The sequence below is a fragment of the Arvicola amphibius genome, chromosome 5 (genome assembly GCF_903992535.2).
Source record: "Arvicola amphibius chromosome 5, mArvAmp1.2, whole genome shotgun sequence".
Classification (NCBI taxonomy): Eukaryota; Metazoa; Chordata; class Mammalia; order Rodentia; family Cricetidae; genus Arvicola; species Arvicola amphibius.
In genome coordinates this window covers 32,377,038-32,388,965 of record NC_052051.1, presented here as the reverse complement: position 1 = coordinate 32,388,965, position 11,928 = coordinate 32,377,038, and the positions used below count along the sequence as shown (strand labels likewise).

General features: G+C 43.0%; 2 protein-coding genes across 2 annotated transcripts in view; both read left to right on the top strand.

The window, feature by feature from the left end:
- Positions 1 to 4,364: 4,364 nt before the first annotated feature.
- On the top strand, positions 4,365 to 10,355 carry LOC119815083 (protein PET117 homolog, mitochondrial). Its single transcript, XM_038331264.1, has 2 exons — positions 4,365 to 4,540; positions 10,059 to 10,355. The coding sequence occupies exons 1-2, from the start codon at positions 4,445 to 4,447 to the stop codon at positions 10,203 to 10,205; spliced, it is 243 nt and encodes an 80-aa protein (XP_038187192.1). The 5' UTR covers positions 4,365 to 4,444; the 3' UTR covers positions 10,206 to 10,355.
- A 121-nt stretch (positions 10,356 to 10,476) lies between these two features.
- Positions 10,477 to 11,928, top strand: part of Kat14 (lysine acetyltransferase 14) — a 32,179-nt gene continuing 30,727 nt past the window's right edge. Inside the window, exon 1 of the mRNA XM_038331262.2 lies at positions 10,477 to 10,743. Within this exon, the coding sequence (XP_038187190.1) occupies positions 10,485 to 10,743 (259 nt within the window). The 5' untranslated portion in view covers positions 10,477 to 10,484. The remainder of the gene's footprint in view (positions 10,744 to 11,928) is intronic.

Here is an 11,928-nt window from a genome sequence, read left to right as displayed (position 1 = left end):
ATTTTACATTTTTTTTTGTTTTTTGAGACAAGGTTTCTCTGTAGTTCTCTGTAGTCTTCTCTGGTATTGTAACTTATATATACTTTATACAGAAACCATATTATTTGCAATACTATTTGAGCAATAGCTTAAGCATATTTCTGGCTAACTCATATCTTAAATCTTCATTAATCTATGTATTGCCACGAGACTGTGGCTTACTGGGTAAAGTTCCAGCATCTGTCTCCCATGGGGCAACATGGCTTCTCCTGACTTCTCCTCCTTTCTCTCAGCATTCAGCTTAGTTTTCCCTGTCTAGCTCTGCTCTACCCTATCACAGGTCCAAAACAGCTTCTTTGTTAACCAATGTTATTCACAACATACACAGCACACATGTGGTGCGGGACAACTGTATTCTGTCAATTATGTTTTAAATAAATGCTGATTGGCCAGTAGCTAGGCAGAAAGTATAGGCAGGACAACCAGACAGAAAGTAGAGGTGGGGCAAGGAGAACAGGAGAATTCTGGGAAGGAGGAAGACCATTCCTCCCCAGTCTTATCCAGACACAGAAGAAGGAAGATGTGACCTGCCCCGCTGAAAATGGTACCAAGCCATGTGGCTAACATATACTAGAATAATGGGCTAATATAAGTTATAAGAGCTAATATGAATCCTGAGCTAATGGGCTAATCAGTTTATAACTTATGGAGACCTCTGTGTGATTTTCTTTGGGATTTACTGGCTGCAGGAAATGGGCAGGACAGAAACTCCAACAAGCAGGCCCTCATGTTACACACATCAGTGCTGGGAATTGAGTGTGGGCCCTCTGGAAGAACAGACATTATTCTTTTTTTAAAAATTTAACTTAATTTTATTTTTTGCATGTGAGTTTTTTTGTGTGCATGTATGGATGTATACCACATGAATGCAGCACCCTGGAGGCCAGACGTTAAATCCCCTGGAACTGGAATTATATATGTTGTCAGCCACCATGGGTGAGATGGGAATTGAGCGTGGGTCTTCTGCATGAAAAATAAGTACGTGCACCATAACTTAACCACTCCACATCTCTCTAGCCCTGCAGGCATTGTTCTTAAGCACTGATCCATCTATCCATCCCTTACCTATTCTTTATTTGTGTACACTTATTTATTCATTTATTTTGGAGCAGGGTCAGTAGTCCTGGCTGTCCTAGAGCTTACTTGCTGAGCAGGCTTGTTTCACATTCAGATTCTCCTTCCTCTGCCTCTTGCATGCTGGCATTAAAGGCATGTTCACTAAGCCTGCCTTGCTTTACCTTATCTTTTAAGGACATATGCCTGCAGCTCTGCTGGCTGTGTGAATTGTGTAACGTTTGCTGGATTATGGGTCCAGGTGTACAGAGAGTTCCAGCTGCTCTATGTGTTTGCCAACACAGAGTATTGTGTGTCAACTGAAGTCAACACTTATGTAAGCAATGGTAGGTAACTTTTAAGTATATTTAAATTATGTTTAAAGGATGTAAGCTCTCCTTTTATTAACACTGGTAAAATTAACGTTGTTTTCTAATGCTGTGAGTGGATTTTGAATCTGAAATGACTTTGTCAAATCATGTACAGAAGGCGTCTGACTTAGGATGTTTCCACCTACCATTTTTGGACTTCGTAATAACTGTGACATCTGAGTGACATCTGCTCAGTAAGGAAGCAGCTGCCTTGGAGCCTAGCATTGAGCTAAACACCCAGTTCCAATTTTGACTTTTAATGTTTTCTTGCAAACCTTTCTCATGATGCTAGTCAGTGCAGCTGCCAGAGAGCCTCAGAACCATGAGGGGCTAGTGACACATTACAGCGTGCTGTGCTGCTGGACCAGGATGTTTGATAGGTGAGATACTGCCCCACATGTGGACACCCAGGTTTTTTCTCAACACAGTTTGTTGAAAAGGCTATTTTTTTCTTATCCTTAAACTATGATTTTGTCCTTGGGGGTCAGTTCTTAAAATTTGTGAGTCCTCTCACTCCAAAATAGAGAACCCTGATGGTGTTTGGGTAATCTCTTCTGCCTTCTTTCTTGTTGATACAGTTGTGTTAGAAGAAAGCTCACTGCCTATAGTTTTCTCTCCTCTGAGGGATGTGGTCCCTGGGATAAGCCAGTTATGGGGAGCCCACCAGAGAAGACCACTGAGACACAGTTTATAGGCAACTGAGAGTCTTTACTCCAGCTGGCTGGGATTGCACTCAGGTATTTGGGACCCTAGTGCAGCCCTCAGTGTTTAGGGTAAGGGGTTTTTAAAGGCAAAACAACATCCTGGTATTTCACATGGCAACTTCAGGGGGAGGTTTTGCATAAGCACGCGGTTTAACACGACCTAAGAAAAGTTAGTGGGGGCATCTTGACCTTGGGTTTCTAGAATAGTGTAACTTTCCACAAGATTCTCCATTGAGGAGTTCAAATTCCAGTTAAAGCTAAAATGGACTTAGCAAGAATATAAGATGGAAGAACCACGCACTGTCTGGCCCTGTCACACGCCTCTCTAGCATTTCAGATGTGCCTCAAACATAGGAGTGAGCCGAACACATAAAATAATAGGTGTTCATCAGCGATGCTTTCTCTGAAAGGTCTTGACATAAAAGAGAGAAAACAAGAAAACTTATGTAGTAGAAACCTCAAAAGTAAATACACTGTTTTTCTGCTTTTCAGTGTCTGATGGCATGCAGTCATTCAGCCACAAAGCTAAATCATAATAATTATACAAAACATCTTGCTTTGGTTTATAAACATTGGTCTACATTTTAGACACATCTTTATTTATTTATTTGGTTTTTTGAGACAGGGGTTCTTTGTAGCTTTGGAGCTTGTCCTGGAGCTAGCTCTTGTAGACCAGGCTGGTCTCACTGAGCACAACACTTTAAACGTTTTTTCTTTTGTTTTTTTCAAGATGGAGCTTCCCCTGTGTAGTGCTAGCTTTCCTGGAACTTCCTCTGTAAACCAGGCTGGCCTTGAACTCAAGAAATCTGCCTGCTGTTGCCTACTGAGTGCTGGGATTAAAGGTATGCAACACCATCGCCTGGTTTGAAAGATTTTAAAAGACAGAATACATTTCAAGAAGAAAAATTGAAAAATTAATCACAATAAAACGAAAGCCTTCTAACTTTCTGGTGTCACTCCGAGTTTATTTACAGCTGTTTCATGCACTAATTTACTGGATGAAAAAAATCAGGGGTCACAACAAGTGAAAATTATTATGGCATAATTTTTATTTCTTTAGAAAAATATGCAAAAACATTCTGAATTACTTCTCATCCCAAAATTTACTAGGTCCAAACTCTATTTTTATATTCAAAGATAGAATCTCCGTAGAGTACTAAAATGTTGTGGTCAGTCAGACTGACATTTGCAAAAGGGCATCTTTCATTTACTTTATTACAGTTCATAAAGTAGTATTTTCTTCATGCCACTTAGGTTCACTTAACAGAGAATGGAAGATCAATACTTTTAGGTTATTTGCTTTTTGAGACTGGGTTTCTCTGTGCAGCAACCCTGGTTGTCCTGGAACTCACTCTGTAGACCAGGCTGGCCTCGAACTCAGAGATTACCTACCTCTGCCTCCGAAGTGCTGGGATTAAAGGTGTGCATTTCGAACCGAGGTGAATGTTGGAGAAGCCCTGGAGAAAGCTGGATTAGCTCTATCAACATCGTCTATGGCTGTTTTCACAGAAGAAAGAAGAAGAAGAAGCTTTGCATATGTATTTTCGTGGGCAGGAGTGATATTTAGTGATATCAGTTCTTCATTGGCAGCTCGGTTAAATACTTAAAAGTTCTGGGAAACCAAGTTCTTTTTAAGGGGGAAGTGCAAATGACACCATCCTTAGCTTCTTGTGAACTACTCTAGTCTCTAATTTTTCTGGTTAGTATGACATAAGGATCTTGCATTTTTGGCAGTCTTCAAGGGATCAAAGAAAAACGGGATACACACTTCCGGATCCTTGCCTGACCCTTCGCATTTCCCAACTGGAGTTGTGAGTAGGCGACATGGTGTAGCGGAGGCTGATTCTGAGGCTGAAGGATAGCGAGTTTGAGGCCAGTCTGAGCGGCATAGCAAGAAACCAACCACCCAGCTTTTAGAGTCTTAAGAAAATCAAGGCTCTGATCAGTCGCCCCACAACGTTGAGTTGTCCTCGCATCTACCCCACAAGTCCCCCCACCCCCAACCCTTTGCGTCTCCAAAGCTGCCCAGCACTACTTCCTGGTGGAAGCGGTCCCGAAACGGGGAACCCCCTCCCAGGCCCCCCACTAGAAGCGGCAAAGTGAAGTTAGGCAGGGACTATGCTCGGTGCTCGATTGCTTGAGCCTGGCGACGACAGAGCCCTTGCGATGGCTCTGCGCTCGAGGGGTCGAGCCTGGCCCGTTGCGGCGGCGGAGGTGGCGGCGGCGGCGTTAGCAGTGGGGGCGTACGCGGGAGCGAGTTCGCGACCGGGAGCGGGAATGTCGAGGAGCTCGAAGGCGGTGCTGGGCCTCTCGGTGCTGCTGACGGCAGCCACGGTGGCCGGCGTGCATCTGAAGCAGCGGCAGGACCGGCAGGTCGGTGTCACATGACCGCGCCTTCCGGAGCGCCGAGCTTGCCGCGGTCCCCGCGCGCGTGGCGGGCCGCCGGGCTTCAAGGGCGCCTTCGGGTTTCTGACTTCTCAGCCACGAGGCCTCAGGCTAGGGCGGAAGCCTCGGGGCGGGGGTGTACCCCTGAGGTAGGGCGCTGGTAGGGCGAGCACGAGGCCCTCGGCACCACAGCCCACAAAGCAATACCCCAGTAATTAAATCCCGAGATTACGCAGCTCACACCCAGCACACTCCCGGCACCTTTTGCCAAGGCAACTTGAGATTTCTGTAATTTTTTTTTTTTTTTTGCGTTCATAAACATTTGCTATGGAAAGTAGATTCTGAAAACGATAAAAGTTAGCGCCTTCCATGTTTTATTTTGATGCTTTTATTTCGGGGAATATCTGGCTTATTGATCAGCGGCTGACCGTCAGTTCTTACGTTCTTATTCAAGTTTGCAACGGTTAGTGCACTAGGCACTTTGAGAAAGCATAGTTAATAATGGCCTCTTTAGAGTCTGTTGTTAAAATGGAGCTACGCTCTGCCAGCCAGTATCTGCTATTTGGCCTATCTGGCAACACCTTGACAGGTGTTTTGCCTTCTGCCAAAGGCAGAAGTAACGAATTGAAAGCATCAAGAGGAAAAAACAGCCCCTTTGACTTTGGTATTCACGGTCTAGAAATCGGAGAGGAATCTTGACATGGCAGAAGAATTTTGAGGAGCAGGGTGGGATAAACAGTGGTTTAAAGGAACACAAGAGCTTAGAGATTTGGAATTAAAGTATCGTGTATCGTTCCATAGGGCTATCTTTTGGAGTCGAAGCAAGAAACTTCATTCTGAGGTGGTAAAGGAAAAGATGGTGGTTCTGATTAAACTTGGAGGCTAAGACAGGATGTCTGTGTCATAACTGGTGTGTTTTGAAGGCAGTGGGTTGGAATTAGAGCCTTGTCTCAAGTCAAGTCCTGGAGAAGTTTTTGCAGTGTGGTGAAACCAGATCTCTCTGAGCTTGAAGGCTCCGCTTTGTTCTAAAGCTATGCCAAGTGCTTGAATGAAACTTGGTTGAGAATGGAGGTGTGGAAGAACAGAAAGATTTAGGTATTCTGTGAAAGTTAGTGATAAAGACTGACGGGAAAGCCTCTCCATTAGATCATCGTTAGCAGCATGCTGTCTAACGTTGAGGAAGGAACAATTGGTATGGTGGGTTTGCCGAAAACTTCAAGGCAGCGATAAATGAAATAACGACTTGTTTTCTGTCTACCCCACATCAGGCATAGTGTTTCCCCACTTTATATACAGTGAGTGTCTTTAAGCAACTTAAGTAGAATCCAAGTCCAGATAGTTCCTACTTACAAACGGTTCAGCTTGGTTTTGACTATGGTGATAGGAAAGCAGTGTGGTTTGTATTTAGTGAGACATTCTTTGAATGTTGAATTTTGGTATTTTCTCAGGCTCGGGATAAATGGCATGAGCCTTTCGAGATGGCTGGACAGCAGAACAAGCCACAGTCCCCAGGGAGCTGCAGGATGCTGATGTTCTGTGGTATCATTGCTGAGTCCTGACATTCCATTGGTTAGGTGGACTCAGTGTGAGTTAAGACTGTTAGTGATTCTACAGGAATCACAGCTCCAGATGTTAGAATTAGGGTAGTAAAGAGCTGTCTTAGCTAGGGTTTCTATTGCTGTGATTAAACACCATGACCAAAAACAACTTAGGGAGGAAAGGGTTTATCTCAGCTTAGAGTTTTATATCATAGTCCATAATTGAAAGAAGCTGAGGCAGGAACCTGGAAGTAGGAACTGAAGCAGAAGCAAGCTGTGAAAGAAGGCTGCTCACTGGCTTGCTTGTTTCTGGCTTGCTCAGTTTGCGTCCTTGGACATCAGGACCACTTGCCACTTGTCCGTGGGTAGGGCCACCTGTCCAGGAGTGACACCACCCACAATGGGGTGGACCTTCTGTCAATCATTTATCAAGACAGTACACCATAGATTTACCTCTAGGCCAGTCTTAGGATGCATTCTCTCAGTTAAGATTCCCTCTTTCAGGGGCTGGAGAGATGGCCCAGAAGTGAGGAATGCTGTTCCCCCGTGTCAGGTGACTCACAACTGCTTATAATTCCGGCTCCAGGGAATTCACTGCTGTGGATTGACTGCTGTCTTCTGGCCTCTGCAGGAACCTGTGTGTGGTGTGTGGTGTGTGTACACACACCACACACAAGGGAGGGGGAGAGAAATAAGAAAATTCTCTCTTCAAATATGTCTAGGTTTGTGTCATATTGATAAAAACCAGCCAACACAATTGACCCCTTGTCAACTTGACACAAATGTATCACTTATTAAGCTGTGATCTTTCCTTTTTGTTTACCCTCAAAATATATTAATATCAATATCACAACATTTCTAACTTTAAAAGTCCCTGTATTTAAAAGTTCAGATCCCCCCCCCCCCCCCACGGTCTCTCTAAATCAGTGATTCTCAACCTTCCTAATGTTGTGACCCTTTAATACAGTTCCTCTTGTGGTGACTGCAACCATAAAATTATTTCATTGCTACTTTGTAACTATAGTCTTGCTACTGTTATGAATTACAATGTAAGTATTTGTGTTTTCTGGGGATGTTAAGTGACCCCTGTGAAAAGATCATTCCACCCAAAAGGGTTGCAACCCACAGCTTGAGAAGCATTGCTCTAAATTGTCTTAGTTGTCCGGGAGCTCATATTGTAAACTAGACTGACTACTGAGTCACTAAATCTGCCTGCCCAATTCAGACTCTTTATAAAATATCAATGGTCACCTTCAGAGTTCAGCCCTCTCTAAAATATTCAATCTCTTAATTGTGGACTCCTGTAAAATAAAAACTAACTTAAATACTTTCTTACTCTAGTAGGGAAGAACTAGGGCATAGTTACATTCAGAAGAAAGCAAAACCAAAAACATCAGTGAAAAGAATTCAGTGCTTGACATCTAGGACCCATTCGCCATTCTTTTGGGCTCTGAGAGGCGTGGGCTGTGACATCTCTCCAGCTCTGCCGTCCACGGCACATGGAACTGCCCTTCTAAGCTCAGGCTGGCTGTATTCCACAGCAGTTGCTGTGCTTGGTGGGCATCCCATGATATTGGCATCTCCAAAATACGGGGGTGTGCACTGCAGCTGGGCTGTACAGCCACCAATAATCTCCTTAGGGCTCTCTTTAGGGAATCTGACCAAACCAAAGGTGGTTTTTGTTTTTGTTTTTGTTTTTTGGTTTTTCGAGACAGGATTTGTCTTTGTAGCTTTGGTGCCTGCCCTGGAACTTGCTCTGTAGACCAGGCTGGCCTTGAACTCACAGATATCTGCCTGCTTCTGTCTCCCAGTGCTGGGATTAAAAGCATATTCCACCAGTACCGCCTGGCCACACACCAAAGTTAATAAGACTTAAAGACTGTACAATTCAATGAACTTGTATAATTAGTTTTTAGAAATTTCTTCAATAATGTATTTATGAAGGTTTGCATGTATGTATGAGCACTACATGCATGTCTGTTGCCCATGGAGGTCATTGTATCCCTTTGGATTGGAGTTGCAGACACTTGTGAGCTGCCATGGAAATTGAGTTCAGGTCATTTGCAAGGGCAAGTGCACTTGACCCCGGAACCATCTCTGCAGCCCCTCTGTGCGTGTAGAGTAGGCTCTCAGAGCAGAAGCTGTGAAGCTTCACATTAAAATTTATACTTTCAATATTGAATATATTTTATGCACTACCACCAACCTCAAAAACGTCTATGACAGAATTAGAACTAAAAAAAAACCCAATTCACTTATATTCTCTGTTATGACTGTGTCCATTACCATTCAGTCTGTCCTCATCCCCTTGTGGGTAGCCGTTCTTGTTCCCTTTCCATCACGCTGTACTGTACCCACACGGGCATTTGTTTGTGTATATATAGCTACCATTGGCTAGATTCTGCATACAGAACATGCCATTTCTTTCTCTCTGAGTGTGTGTGGCTTTGCTCAACATCATACGTTCTAAGTCTACCCATTTTCCTACAGTTTTTTTTTAACTTTAGTTTTCTTTAGAGCTGAATAGTAGTCTGTTGTGTTATCCATTTATCTGTTGGTGGACAGCTAGGTTGATTTCAGTTCTTTCTTAGGCCAATCTTTAAAAATAGAGATAGGTGGAAGGCATAGGTAGGCAGATTTCTCTGAGTTTGAGGTCTGCCTTGTCTACATAGGGAGTTCAAGACCGTCAGGATTACATAGAAAGGTACTTAAAAAAAAAAGACATAGGGAATGGAGAGATGGCACAGGGATTATAAGCATTAACTGCTCTTGCAGGGGACCTGGGTTCGATTCCCAGCATCCATGTGGTAGCTCATGACCATTTGTAACTCCAGTTCCAGGGTACTGGACAACCGCTTCTGGTCTCTACAGGCACTGTACTGGCATAACTTGTAGACATAACTTGTAGCTTCTGTTAAAAATGTATTCTTGTGGGCTATGAACTATAAAATATTTGTAGTAGTAACTGAGTGGGCATTTTAGATTTCATGTTTAGCACCAGATTAACATTCTGAGATTCTATTTTTAGTGTTTATCAAGATAATGACCATTGAGAACTTACTTTTTTTTCCCACTGGTAATTGTTCCTTTTTTTCCTTTTTTTTTTTCGCTAATCTGATTGGAAATTTTGTGATTTTTTTTCTTTTCATGATGTAAGTCCTTTATTTTCTCACATTCTTATTGCCTTTTGTTGTTGTTGTTTGTTTTTTTTTTTTTCCAAGATAGAATTTTTCTGTAGCTTTAAAGCCTGTCCTGGAACTTGTTCTGTAGACCACGCTGGCCTCGAACTCACAAAGACCTGCCTGCCTCTACCTCCCAAGTGCTGGGATTAAAGGTTTGCACCACCACTGCCTGGCCTCTTACTGTCTGTTTATCTCTTGATGTTTATTGTCTGTCTCAGGTAACTTCTTATAGGAAGGTAGTTCACAGTTTTGCTGGACTAACTGATCACATTGTAAAAGTATCACTTAGCAATTAAATTTATAAAATACAGCATAGTGCTAGTTTTTTATATTTTACTAATAAGTTTTCTGTGTTCAGGGATTTCTTTCTTTCTTTCTTTCTTTCTTTCTTTCTTTCTTTCCTTTTTTTTGTTTTTTCGAGACAGGGTTTCTCTGTGTAGCTTTGGAGCCTGTTCTGGAACTAGCTCTGTAGACCAGACTGGCCTCGAAGTCACAGAGATCTGCTTGCCTCTGCCTCCTGAGTGCTGGGATTAAAGGTTTGTACCACTACCACCTGGCTAGAAATTTCTTAAAACGTGGTAAGAAGTCACTTCAGTATTAACATAACATTACCAGATTTACTTGGTGGTTTCTTTATTTACATTGTACGGAAGTTAAAATAGTAGTTGGGTATTTGGAATCAGAACAGTTTGAGTGTATTTTGGTGGCGCTGTTATTTAGATTTGGAGGCGCAGGATGGGAGCCACCTGTTCAGGGGTAACTAAAATCTGCTTCTTGCGTTTTTAGAGGCTTCGTGACGGAGTGATCAGAGACATTGAGAGACAGAATCAGAAAAAAGAAAACATTCGTCTTTTGGGAGAACAGATTATTTTGACTAAGCAACTTGAAGCAGAAAGAGAGAAGATGTTGGAAAGAGGATCTCAAAACACTTGACTTTGTGAAAATTGATGGGGCAGCGCTGGGTTAATGTGTATATGTGGGTTGCACGCATGTGTGTGTTGATAGAGAATAGCTAGTGAGATCTGTTTCCCCCCAAAATCACTGTCCATATAAACTTTATTAAATAAAGGACAGTGGATCCTGTCTGTTGAATCACTTTTACGAGTCTGTTCTGTCTGGATAAAGTACTTGTGGGCAGACGCTCTTCTGAAGTTGTCTGGGGATTCTTGCAGCAGTCCCTGTCAGCTTAGGAGTGCTTGTGCGCAGGGAAGGATGGAGAGTAACATCCACCTGGGTGGACTGCTAAGTCGGCATGATGATGAAGCCACAAGAACATCCACCTCGGAAGGGCTAGAGGAAGGAGAGGTGGAGGGAGAGACTCTCCTGATTGTCGAGTCAGAGGATCAAGCATCTGTGGACTTATCTCACGACCAGAGCGGGGATTCCCTTAACAGTGATGAAGGAGATGTGTCGTGGATGGAGGAGCAGCTGTCTTACTTCTGTGACAAGTGCCAGAAATGGATCCCAGCCAGTAAGGAACTTCTCAATTCCTTTGATTGGTTGATCCCTGTGTGATGGCTTTGTTTTCCAATCTGAAAAACACTAATAAAATAGACTTGAATAAAAAGATAATTACTATATTTATTATTATTAGTCTAGTTTGCCAAGTGTAAATTTATACAAAAACACATTTTTTTTTTTAGTTTTTTAAAACATTCATTTATTTTATATGTATGTGTATGTGCCTGAATGTGTGTGCACCATGTACACGCAGTGCTTGCAGAGGGCAGAAGAGACGTCAGGTCACGTGGCACTCAATTACACATGGTTGTGAGCCACTGTGTGGGTGCTGGGAACTGAACCTGTGTCTTCTGCAAGGGCAGTCAGTGTTCCTAACTGCTGAGTCATCTCTCCATGCTCACAAAAACACATTTGTAATAATAAAATTTGTCAACCACTCTCTCATCGTTAAAGCATTCTGAAGGGTAGCCCAAGAAAAATTAGGGATCCTGTGTTACTTAAGGAATTTATATTTTTCTAACAAGATTATGCTGTGGGTTGGGGGGACACATTCTGCTGCCAGTATAGAATTAAAGTTCAAGTTCACAGAACTTACTGTGTCGTATTTGACATTCGTGGAGTACAGCTCTTGTCTTCTCATGGGTGGTCAGAACTGAAGGTGCAAAGGTGATTCCTGCCTTTTACACCAGGCTTATTTCCCACCGTGGGCCTCGTCCATCGGCTGGAAGGAGTCAATGCACAGACCGTGAGGCTCTCAGCCCCTGCTTCATAGCATACTCTGCCAGCTGTCATGGTTCTTACCACACAGCATTGGCCGTTAGGCCAGAGACAGCTAAGGATGTGTGCTGGAGGAACGCTTGTGTAAGCGTTCACAGCTAGTGCAATGGAGCCATGGCACACTTAGTGAGGGTGGTCGTTTTCTGTTAAAAATGGATTCAGTTGTTCAAAAATAGGTTAATAGAAAACAAACCTAGAATTGTCGGTTTAGCTGGCTTTTGGTTCTCAGCTATCTAGTAGAGCTGGGTTCTACCCCAGATCTCTGGCTTTCCTGCTGTCCTCACAAGGTAGATTTTTAAGGTGGCTTTCTTAATGGGGCCCTGCTAACATTTTTAGGGAGGTAGATGAACTTTTCATTCTTTCTAAACAATGCTTTGTGATTCCTAGGATGTTGTACATTTTGTTTTCTCTGGAATAT

Coding starts and splice junctions, on each gene's coding strand:
- LOC119815083 (XM_038331264.1), top strand. CDS start 4,445: ATGTCGAGGAGCTCGAAGGCGGTGCTGGGCCTCTCGGTGCTGCTGACG. Junction 4,541..10,058: donor AGCAGCGGCAGGACCGGCAG/GTCGGTGTCACA, acceptor TTGCGTTTTTAG/AGGCTTCGTGACGGAGTGAT.